Below are 12213 nucleotides of genomic sequence, written 5' to 3' on the forward strand. Positions count from 1 at the left end.
TTTGATTTGACAATTCTGGGGACTTGATTTGGCGTTGACCAATCCTGGCGTGTTCTGCCCCCAAATAGAGTGGGATTCAGCATGTTGCGGCGCTACGGATCCGCAGAGTGAGAGTACCAGGCAGGCAGCTGCTTCCATGTGGAGCGGACAATCCGATGCATGAGTGCTGCCTGTCCGCCTGGAATCTCCGAGGGGCGACCCCTTATGTTAACGTTATTCTGGAATGCGAGTTTAACGAGCCAGTTACTTTTTTTTGCATTCTTAGACAATACTGTTTGCTTTATTTTGTATGTTACATACAATTGGCCAAATTATTAATTCGTTTATGGGCTAGAAATTCTGCCAGGTTACAGACACTAGGTGCCATTTTCTCCTTCATTTCGAGGAGAAAATTCTCCTGAAATGGAGATTGATTGACAGCTGCCATGTCATGATATGATTGGTTGAAATGGGGTAGAAATTTGATAGTACTATGTGATGTCAGCAAACTGTACATTACTGTTATGAATGAAATCTTGAAAAATGAACTTTTGATGTAGAAAAAGTGTGGGAAAACTAAAGAAATTTGATTTTTGTGATTTTTCTTTGCATACATTATTATATCGGTGCACTGAATACCCAAGTATTTGAACTAAAATAAAAATAAAATCGTTTTTGGGTTCAGCTCGTCTTTAATGCCAGGTTTCCACAACAGGATCAAACAGTGCAAGCCAGGCTTCACTCCTAATCTATTTCACTGAAGGTACCCACATCTGAGACAACTCTATCACACTAACAATGTCCCGAAAAGTAACATTATTTTAAGGCTATATGTGGTCTTGCTCCCATAGTCCCATAGTCATATATTCTAGTAGCATGGCACACCCTGATTGGTCCTGCTGTAAAAAAAATATATATATATTTGCTATACGTAAAAGGACATGAAGCAAAGCACATCAATTGAATGCTGGGATGTGAGAAAAGGTTCAGACAGGTATGCAGTTTTTGCAAGCTTCAGCCCATTTTTCCCACATCTACTAGAATGTACGTGGAAATATACCCAGGTCATCGCTAGCAAAAGCCTCCAGGTTGGAGGAGGTTGACATGACGCTGTCATCCGCTGATTCTACATCATCCCTCTTCTTCATAGTGTCCTGCTTCAGCCTCAAATTATTCTCCAACACCTCCTAAAAAACAGGTGAGCATTGTGTGGTGAGTCGCACGCACACACACACACACACACACACACACACACACACACACAAAACATACATCCTACAATTCCTAAACCCAGTGTTCAGGATGATTCATCACAGATCCTCCCCCGAAGAATTCCTAAAGGCAGGATAAATTACTGGTATGTACAATAAGAGACAAAAGCAATGGTGGCCCATCCTGCCATTCTCCTAACATGGAGAATTAAACTTTTCATCCATCATTCCGGAACAAAGGCGTTATTTAGAAAGACAAAAGGCCTGGCTTCCAATTAGCAAAACCCTAGGGACCTCAGCCTAGAACAAAGAACACATGTCTGATCTGCTAAAAGAGCCTCAGAGAGATGAGGGCCATTTCTCACTGACAGGCTTCTGAAACCTCCCAGTCAAGTGAAATTCAAAGACGAGGATGGGGGGGGGGGGGGATGGGGAGTTAGGAGAGAAAAAGCGAGACATAGGGATGAAAAGAAACATGTCAGAAAATGATGAAAAGAGACAAGGCATATTAAGAAAAGATTGAAAGATTGAGAGGTAGAAGAGGAAGAAAGTAAAAAATATATAGAAAAAGATTGGGGTACGGCAGAGGGATGAGAGAAAGACGAAGGGAAAGAAAAAAGAAGAGGAACACTAAAGAAGAATGGCAGAGTGTGTGGATGTGATGTTGGGAAGAGATCGTGTGTGTCTTTCTTACAGCATCACTGGTGGCCAGACTTTCACTGGGTGTGAGCTCTGACTGAGAGCCTGCAGCCCACACTAAAGGGCCAAGCGGCGGCAGCTGGTCCTCAGCTGCACTCTTCTCCATCAGGTGTCTGGTCACTAGATCCTGGAGAAGAGGAGAGGCTATTGTCATGGGAGCATCCATCAATCTTTACTCAGATCAACAAGACTATGCAAAGGAGATCCATGTTTGATTCAAGCAGTCAAACATTTACAGACTCTCTCACTGAGGCTTATGCTCAGCAGTTACACATATCCGTACTTACATGTAGGGAATAGAGCGCCCTCTGGCGCAAGTAGTCTGTATTGAGCAGCTGCAGCTCATGGAAGAGCTCAATGAGGAAGTGAGGTCGGGACTCGTTCTGAGATATCAAAGTAGCCACCTCAGAGTAAATGGTCTCCCTCAGCGCCTCAAACAGTGAGAAGTCACTGCTTGCATCTACAAGTTCAAGATTTGACAGTCAGAGGTTATGATGGACACTTGCAAAAAACAATCAAACAAACAAAAATAACTGTTACGTTAACTCAAAGCAACTGTTTTGCATTGCAAAAGACTCCTTAAGCCTACCCACAAAGTTGGGAGCTTTGGCTTAGGTTCAGCCATCAATAGCCCATGCATGGGATGCAAGACAACCAAATGATGCTAGGAGATGGTGAGTTTACCTGGTGCTTCAGTGCATGCAATTCTGTTAGAGAGGAAGGGTGTTCTCCAAGCATAGGCTGTGAGTAAGATAAATTAAAGTGACAACAAAGAAAATGAACCCAAAATTAAACGTGGTCACAACAAATGGGTGGACATAAGTAAATTAAATTAAATAGAGGGTATGCATGTGATGTCACAGAGGCAGAAGTCACTGTGGGGTCACGCCCACTGAGTCACAGCAAGACTGAGCTTGAATGCAGTAATCAGCCTAGATAACTGACACCTGCTGCTCAGGGAGGAACTTGACACTCATTTTGACACTCATTCCCGATTGAGGGGGCGTGTTCCAGTGGGTGTGCATACCCTCTATTAAATCAAAGGATAAATTGGTATAATTATGGAAAACAGAGAACATTCTTAAGTAAAATTAAGTTTAATATATTAAATATATATATATAAAATATTAATATATTAAAGGCAAAAACAAAGTAAAGCACCTTTAGTTCTGTGATGAGCAAGGATATGTATTTTAAATACATTGCCCTCAGAATAAAACCTGATACAGGTAAGAACTACCTAAGCAGGGACACAACCTTTACGCGTACCAGAGGAGAGGTCATTTGGCTTGTGACCAGGCTTAGTTTTGCTGTCTAGTTTCTCTTGAGTCAGCTTGTCCAATAGACTCTGATTCTGATCCTTCTGACGAGACTGGGCTGCCCTCTCCTGGACAAAGTCAGCAGTGCTGCTAGCACTGTCGCTCTCCTGGCCTGAGGAATGTACAAACCAAACAATCTAAAAAAACAAGTCTTTGCTAATTGGGTTACAGCAAATACAATGGTTTCTACTTTATACAGCATAAGAATTTGCTTGACTGAAGTCAAGCCTATAGTTTGCCATAGGTAGGTATCAAACATCAAATGGTAGTAGGTTTGTGTATATTTGTTGAATTATACTTTGAAAATAAATTGTATTTGTCCCACTTTAAAACAATGACCTACTAATAGTCACACCTTTGCAATATGAAATACAAAGTTAATACATGATAAGCAAGCAATTTGATTAGGCCCATACGTATTCTTGTCCTACCTATTCACAAATTAACATTAAACAAATTAAACTTAACAACATTTGCTACAGTATCCACAATGTGTAGTGGCTCCCATACCGTCAGTGTTCTTGTTGTGCCCTTTGCTCCTCCTGCGACGGCTCTTAGAACTGGGTGTCTTGCTTCGGGAGGCCAGGTTGGCCTGAGCAGAGGCCTTGTGCCCGGCCTTGAAAGTCTTGGTGACGGTGGTGGGGTCAGCGGGATCAGGCATGCTGCTGAAGCTCTCCTGGGAGCCCTGGTCAAAGACCTGGCGTCGGGGGAGCGGTGGTGGGCGGGTGCGGGGGGAGGAGGAGGGAGACTCCTGGTGCTCCGTATTGGACAGGTGATGCTGGATGGTGTCGTTTGTGTAGGAGGTGTTGAGCCCGCCCGCTGGCCTGAAGGGATTTATCCAAGAAAATAAACACAAGAATCGCAGTGTAGAGCAGAATTGACGCAAATGTCACCTTTGGGAAAACAATGGCAGACATACCGTCTCTTTGCAGCTGAGCTGAGGGGAGAGTGCTGCAGCGGAGGAGGGAAGCTCATGTACTCCGTCTTGACAGAGGTGTTGGGGTCCAACTGCTGGTCAGGGCTAGTCTGACCTACTGCACCCTGAGGGAACTCACCCATGGCAGAGGGGAACAGTGGGTGGAAGTTAAAGCCTGCAATGAGAAAAATGCCACTTGGTTGAACAAATTACAGTGTGTTAATGGTCTGGACATGAGCAATTCAGTCATTCTTCGTGTTATAAATTGGTACTTTGTTCACTTTTCTAGATGAGATTCTCCATCTCACACGTTTCTTGTGGGTCAAATGGGTTCTCCTGATCAAAAGGACTGGGTATGTGTGACTTATTTTATTTTAGTCAAATCAATTGAAAACAGACTGTATTTTAATCCCCCTGAATAGCAGACAGCCTCAGACCCACTTGTAAAATAAGAGACCCAGTGTGATTTTGCCTGTTATATGATAGTGCGTCATGCACAGGCATCGTCATTACAATGAATGAGAGCACTATTATTGTGTAATATTCAACACCTTGAAACAATATCTCTGAAAACTCTACAGTTACAGTATCAGACTGTGGCAACATTTCAATGAGAAGCACGATCTGCCACATAACAATGGTGAATGAAGCCACTTAACACATTCATTTTGAAATTTGGGAGATACATTCAAATTCCATTTCAAATTAAATTAGAAGTGCACTCGGAGTGGGAAGACCTCCACCAAGGCCAATAGTCCAGTCTGCTATGATATGCAAATGTTGCGAGTCGGATCAGATATGATCCAAAATGTAACGGTTTCTTCCTTGGCCCATGCTACACCCTTCCACAAAGTTTCGTGACAATCGGCCCAGTAGTTTTTCCGTAATCCTGCTGACAAACAAACTGCACTGAAACCATAACCTCCTTGGTGGAGGTAACAGACAACTCTGTCTTCTGGTGATGATTTTGTTCTCAGTCAATTTGGGGAGCAAGTCTCATTGCACTAATAGGGGTTTTTGTTTCAAGGTTTTTCGTATGAAGGCATGAATATTGTCAAGTCCATAATCAAAATTAACTATCAAGACACTAATAAATGACCATCTGAAAACAACTTCCTATCAATGTCTAACTGATAACTGCCAAAACAAATTCCTTACTTCATAACCCAAATAATTTAAGAATTTAAGACGTGGCAATATTGTATTTAAGCCATTTTACATAAATGCAGTCCAATTTAACACATTTTAAGGCCTAAACTTGAGATGATTGGATTTTAGACCTTTTAAGACCCAGCAGAAACCCTGTGCATACCAGTCTATCAGAAGATAGTGATATGTTTTGTTCGAGAGGCCCAAGAGCTAATAAAAATAAATAAATAATAAAGAATAAAATATGCATGGCGTACTGGGAGGAAGTGGGGAGATTCCGGGTATATTGAGGGTGTTGGTTGATGGATGCGTGGTCAAGAAGGGTAGGAAGAGACCGGGGGAGGAGGCCTGGGTCTGGGCCTGACCTGCTGATGAGGAGGCGGGCTGCTGTTGCTGCTGCTGGCGGAGTAGCTCATTCAGGACTTGCTTTAGCCTGGAGGAATGGTATGACAGAATAACGGTGAGTTTAAAAGGGTGAGCCGCTACATAGAAAGAAAGTGGTGCTACGTTTTATATGCTACTGTTTTTACCTTTGTACATTGCTTTGCTGCCAGGCCAGCTGGGTGTAACACTGGTTGAGCTGGTGCATGACCAGGTGGACCTGGGGCGATGACAGGTTGTTGGGCAACACATTGTACTGACCTGTCAGCAGGGTCTGCAACATATATGACAGTGTCTGTGGGAGCGGGTGAGAGAGGAGACAAATGGCATTTAGGTACATGTCGACAGTGGGACACCCATCCAAAGAGAGGACAGAAAGCCACAGGCCGAATTCCAAACAAGTGGCAGTAGTGACGCATTTCAATTGGGACACTAAATTAATTCTACAACAGCCATACATCTTAGTAAATGTCAACAACATTTGAATGCCAATTACAAGGGCCAATTTCCATGCCAATTAGGGTCATTCTGTGTGTTGTGTGTACATTTGTTTAGTAAGCCAACCTGCTGGTCCTGCATCAGCGTCTGACACATGGTGGTGCTGAAGTCCAGTTGTCTCTGCAGCTGGCTGACCTGCTCCTGCCAGTGGTTTGAGCCCTCGGTGACGGACAGCTCAGAAGCCCAGCGCAGGTTCTCCTGGCGTCGCGTGCCTCCACCCTGGCTGCCAGTCTGGTTCAGGGTCCTGGACTGCTGCTGTTGCGGTTTGGCCCTGGCCTTGGTATGAAGAGAGCGATGCCCGCTTCCCTCACCACAGAAGGCCAATGGAGGCTTCAGGTTACTGGAGATAAAAGACAAACTTACAGGGTTGCCACTCTTTTGTAATGATTAGATTTCATTTCAAGCACTTTTCAAGGAGTAATTATTTCAACATTTCAGGCTAATAATTCAGAGATGTTCACATACCAATCTCATAAGTCATCCAATGCAAATTTGTTTCCACACATCGGAGTGAATTACCGGTATTAACACTTCACATAGACTCAAAGCAATTTTAAAATCCTCAGCATTTCTGCATGTAGTCTATGCATGCGGTGAGTGATACTGTAGTGTAGATAGGAAGAAAGTATGCAGCAATTTTGAGATGACAGAGCACATGAGGCTCAAACTCTATGTTTTCTTTTGAAATTCAAGCACTTCCCAGACCCGTGACAACCCTGAAGTTAGTACATGTTTTAGAGGACTGGGGTCCACACAATTCCTTCTGCAGCCACTTAGTCTGACCTTCCTTGGTTCTTCCTGTTACTGAAAGAATGGTGGTCCCTGTTGGATGAGTAGATGATCTCATCGTTAGAGCTGCTCTCCGCACCATCTTCCTGCTCTTCCTCCTCCTCAGCACCCAACTCTGAGCGATAGCCATCCTCATCCTCATCCAGCTGGCAGGGAGTAGAGCCCCATGTGGCCATCGTCCTAGTGATGGGTGGGCAAAAGTACAAAATTAAGCAGTCTGTGGTAGGGCCACCAGTGAACACCAGTAAACAGAGTAAAAATAATTTAAATGCAGAAAAAACATTTGATGTTTGATGGTTCAATAAATCCTTAATAAATAAACGACCTATAACAAACCTTTCCCTGATATATATATATATTATATATATATATATACGGTATATATATATATATATATATATATATATATATATAGATCCTTATATCCTTATATATATATTAGATCCTTTCCAAAAAATTTGAATATCATGGAAATAACATGGATGACCGTGGGCTTCAACGGATTGTCAAGCAAAGACGATTCAAAGATTTGGCGGAGATTCAGAGGGAGTGGACTGAGGCTGGAGTCAGTCACAACTGAGAAGTAACTGCTGATTTTCTTCACACTATTCTAATTTCTTGAAATACTGTTTTGGGCGTTTTGTGGAGCTGTAGGCCAAAATTATGAAAAATGAAACAAATAAAGGCTATAAATATTTCACTTTGTGTGTAATGAATCTATAATCTATGAGTTTCACTTTTTGAAAGGAATTATGGGAAAAAATGAACTTTTCCATGATATTCTAATTTTTTGGAAAGGATCTGTATATATAAATATATTTATTTATTTTTATTTATTTTTTAAGCTATACAATTGAGAGAGAGAAAAGAACAGGCTGACATCAATTGAAATTCCTGTTAACAAATCAACTCAATCAATGTTAAACCCGGACACATGATTTCTTCTGTAGCACAACCTATTTTCAGTGATGCTATCTATGCATTTTCTGCCAAAAAAAAATCCATGATCATAAGTTTACAGAAAACCAGGGGGGTCTAATGGATCTGTGTGTGTGTGTGTGTGTGTGTGTGTGTGTGTGTGTGTGTGTGTGTGTGTCTGTAAGAGAGAGAGAGGGAGAGAGAGAGAGGTCCTCCCCCCCAGGCAACTGCTGTAAAGGTTTCACCATGGCCAGGCACTGAGGTCACTGATGTATGTTTGTAGTAAAGCAGTTGTTTTGGCAAAGGAGCAGCAATAAATTCTACAATTTTCCCCTGAGCCAAGATGGCCCATGGTGTTCCTTAGGCTAATCCTCCTTTATTATATAAAAGAAAGTAAGTGGATTCTTCAATTTTGGTCATGTTTTGGTGGTCACATTTTTGGTTACACTCGAGCAATTGTGATGTCACTGATGATGTCACTATGACATTATAGCCCGCAAGATGCCTAGTATTAGGAAAAAAGACAGAAAAATGTGCCGTGTATAATGACTTTTCATTGTTTTTCTCTTAAAAGTAAGATGTGGCCCAATATGTCTCCTACCTTTCGTCTCTACTGAGAGGCTGTGAGGTTGTAGCTTGGCCTTCTGGGTCCTCAATCCTGTAGGGACAGTCACTAAGATCACTACGCCTCTGGTGTTCCGCCATCAAGGACTCCAGGTGCTTCCTGCGCTGACGTAATTCTTCCCGGTGGATCTGGTGGCGACGCATCTCTGACCACAGCTGCTGGTAATGCAAGAGCAGCACAGAGGGGATAGGTTAACATGACCAAAATTCGGGATTATCATCATTTCTAAATGTACAGGTCTGGTTTTGACTCTGCTGGTGGTAGCCAAGGCTCTATTGGTGTGCACTGTGCAGGGTGTGGTGTGTCACCTCGTTGTCAGTGACTGAAGCATTAGCTGCTTCTGGAGCAGTGGGTTTGAGCACAGCAGAATTGGTTTTGGGTCCAGAGGAGGAAGGAGCTTGGCCGGCAACCGGCGTGGAGGCTGCAGCTGGAAGCTTCCTCAGCAGTCCATGCTGACTTGCAGTGCTGGACACAGATGACTAGAAAGGAGAGAGAAAGAGTTTATAGGGTGTGTTCACAGTTATGCAGAATAATAATAGATTATATGAGCACAGCATGTTGTAAGTAACTGCATCTGGAATTAACTTTCTGGCTGACCTGCCAATAGTCAGTATAGTCACCAATGATGTGTGCCACCACATAGGAATACAGTTTAAACTAAGGTTAGACTTAGGTTTAGATACTACTACTTTGTGTAGAGCCAGCTGACAGGAGCCTATTTTATACTCTGTGTGTGTGTGTGTGTGTGTGTGTGTGTGTGTGTGTGTGTGTGTGTGTGTGTGTGTTAAATACCTGGAGGTCAGGGCAGGCCCACTGCAGGTCCTGGATCTTACCCTGGATCTCAGTCAGCCTCTGGCGTTCTTCGTGGAGCTGCTTCAACTCCTGCTTATGCTGGTGCAGCTTGTCCTCGTACAGCTTCTCCCTGGTGTCCACATATATTTGATGTAATGTCAATTAAAAAGGGCCAAAAGATGAAATACCAACAAAACATCCAGAAATGCAAAAAGAAAGAAAGAAAAAAAGACAAGAAAAGAAAAGAAATTTGAAAAAAATATTTTGTAGCTACTGAAAGACTGTCAGACAGGCTTTGTGAATCCTCCATGTGGCCTACCTGGCCTTGTCAGAGAGTGTGAGGTCTCTGGGACTCGTGTTGGCTCCTGCCCTCAGTGGCCCTGCTACAACAGCTCTGGTGTTATTTGGCTGCTGGTGTAGAGCCTCATCCTCATTGGCTGTGGTACCGTCTGTGTCGTCACTCTGTGTACAGACAGCAATATTCACTATGTTTACCTGCAGTTAAAGGAACACTCCACCAATTTTCAACCAGCATGGTCATCATTACAAAATCAGTAGTATATCAGAAAATTATAAGCAGTTTTGCAGCCATTCATTTAGTTTGACAGTTATTGAGAGTTGATTTGAGTTCAGCTGTGGACCAGTGATGGCATTTGTGCATGAATGACATCACTGGTCCACAACTTTCACTCAAATGAATGCTCAATATCTGTCAAACTAAATGAATGCCTGCAAGACTGTTTATAGTTTTCAGATATGTGTGAGATTATGTGCAAAATAAATCATCATTGAAAGTCGGCGGAGTGTCCCTTTAAGTCGAGCTATGGTTATAGCTTGATTAGGCTATTTACTCGGACTACTGTCCTTGTCCCAGTATACAAGCACGGGTGGGAAATCGATTTATTGATGGAATCATGTCGCCTCCGCTACAAGCTAGCAAGCTAGTCTCTTAAATGCAAATGGTCACGTGGTCACCTCTCCCCAAGTCTCGTTACTCCCCCCCGCCCCCACTAGTGCTGACCTAGCAAGCTAACTTGAAATAGAGATCATGATAGTTCCCAAACTCCACATAAACCACACATATATACACAAAGCTGCCCGTTGTTAGCTCAATACATTTGAAACTAAGATATTCTAGTGTCCTGTCCTGTCCATCGTTCTGTCTTGCTATGTACTGCAATGTTTTGTCTGTAACCAGTTTTGTCCTGTCTGTATTGTGAACGGTGATGCCATGGAGGGAAAACAAATTTCAGTGTGAGCTGACAATAAAGTTGTATCGTATCGTATCGTATCGTATCGTATATTCAATAAAAAAAAATTCTAGCCACAGATTTAGCTACTACATCAACGAACTTCACATTTAGCTTTAGCTAATCGCTCCCTGGCCGCTAACATAAGTTCCTGTTGCCAAATCTCACGTGTTGCTGAGACAGAGACGGGTTTAATTTCTTTCTGTCTGAAAAATGCAGTGTCAGAATATTCAGATGTGTCTTTGGTGTTGTACGCTCTACTTTTGAGATGCACCCTCTGTTTACGTTTTATGCGTTCGACTTCCGGATCAAAGCCTGGGAGGGAACTTTAGCGCATGCGCTGATCGCCTCGTCCAGTTCCAGTCCGACTGGCCTGTATCCATGCAGGAGTAGATCGACTCCCAATCGCATTATCTGGGTGTGTTAGTCGGACTTTTATAACTTTGATTTCAGTCGAGCTAACATGTTTACATGCATTTCAAAGGTCCGGTTTTAGGCGGACTAACGCAATAATTCGATTTTTTTCGACTAATAATACCAATGGAATCTGTGGATTCTCAACTTTCATTTGACATCTTGTTGGACACTCCCTGGTGCAGACACACAAAAATAAATCCAACCATTGCTGCAACCACCATGGCAGTACTTTTGCAGCAATAGGGTATAGAGCTCAACAGGCATGTGACTTTTCGTGACGTAATTTGCCCGGGAAGTTCCGCATTCATTTCACATTCGCAATGCATCCACATTCACAAAAAATAACGGGAAAATAAATCTATTTTTTCCCCGTTGGTGGGTTGGCTTGGTTCGTGCCTTAAAACTCGTTATATAAGGATTTATCGAAATGTCTATGGAGAAAATGAATGCGGAAATCGCTTCCGGGGCAAATTATGTCACGAAAAGTCATGTACCTGTTGAGCTCTATTTCAAAACGGGTGACATCTGTAGACACCACCTCTGGAATGTTAGGAATAGAGTCAAAGGAAAAATCATTAAAAAGTGTTATTCTGTGGTTTATTTGTCTTATTCCCGTGGATAATAAGTGACCAAATGTAGACAATGTGATGTCACACAATCAGTCCCTCAGAATTGAAGAGAAAGCCCTTCTCTCTAATGCAGTGTCTTTAATATTCTGTCATCTGCCCCACCTGCACCATGGCCACCAGCTCCTGCAGCTGACGTAGTTTCTGCTTGGCTGTGTGTAGCCGATGAACCTTCTGGGCAAAGGCAGTATCGTCCCCGAGGCTGCTCCTCCGACTGCACCCTGATGCCTCGCTGTCCGGAGCCACAACCTGTACCCCCTCGTCATAGTCCAAACCATCCTTATCTTCATCCTCCATCTGATTGTAGGGACTATCCCTATTATACTGGCACTCTAGATAGGAGAAAAACGTGTAAAAAAAATATTTAAACATTTAATTAACATTTAGACTACATTTAATGCCTGGCACCACCAACGTAGCCTTGGTAAACCCAGCCTTCAACGTGACGTCACAGGCTATGCCTGTAGCGTAAGTTTCTTCGTGACTGATAGTACTTAGAGGTCACGTGGAGGCTGGGTTTACCCAGGCTACTTATTGCCACATAAGTAATGTAGCGCACAGAGCTAACAGCTAGCTAACGTCAGCTTGGGGTTTACCCAGGCTACTTATTGCAACATATTAAAGGTCCCAATTCGTGCAGCTGT

The 12213-nt window shown here is 43.0% G+C and overlaps 1 protein-coding gene across 8 annotated transcripts in view; it reads right to left on the reverse strand.

The window, feature by feature from the left end:
* Window positions 1-12213, reverse strand: part of pcm1 (pericentriolar material 1) — a 28922-nt gene that overhangs the window by 4911 nt on the left and 11798 nt on the right. For 6 of the 8 annotated variants that reach the window (XM_083656261.1, XM_083656264.1, XM_083656263.1 and 3 more), the window contains exons 13-28: window positions 11675-11901; window positions 9596-9738; window positions 9277-9406; window positions 8793-8963; window positions 8461-8642; window positions 6936-7121; window positions 6219-6492; window positions 5804-5949; window positions 5531-5706; window positions 4128-4299; window positions 3719-4032; window positions 3159-3320; window positions 2574-2630; window positions 2177-2349; window positions 1885-2016; window positions 1040-1166 (exon numbers count right to left, since the gene is read on the reverse strand). In XM_083656261.1, the coding sequence (XP_083512387.1) occupies window positions 1040-1166; window positions 1885-2016; window positions 2177-2349; window positions 2574-2630; window positions 3159-3320; window positions 3719-4032; window positions 4128-4299; window positions 5531-5706; window positions 5804-5949; window positions 6219-6492; window positions 6936-7121; window positions 8461-8642; window positions 8793-8963; window positions 9277-9406; window positions 9596-9738; window positions 11675-11901 (2772 nt within the window). The remainder of the gene's footprint in view (window positions 1-1039; window positions 1167-1884; window positions 2017-2176; window positions 2350-2573; window positions 2631-3158; window positions 3321-3718; window positions 4033-4127; window positions 4300-5530; window positions 5707-5803; window positions 5950-6218; window positions 6493-6935; window positions 7122-8460; window positions 8643-8792; window positions 8964-9276; window positions 9407-9595; window positions 9739-11674; window positions 11902-12213) is intronic. The other 2 variants (XM_083656262.1, XM_083656267.1) reach the window with 1 other exon arrangement.

Source organism: Poromitra crassiceps, assembly GCF_964638095.1.
Source record: "Poromitra crassiceps genome assembly, chromosome: 19".
Taxonomy (NCBI): domain Eukaryota; kingdom Metazoa; phylum Chordata; class Actinopteri; order Beryciformes; family Melamphaidae; genus Poromitra; species Poromitra crassiceps.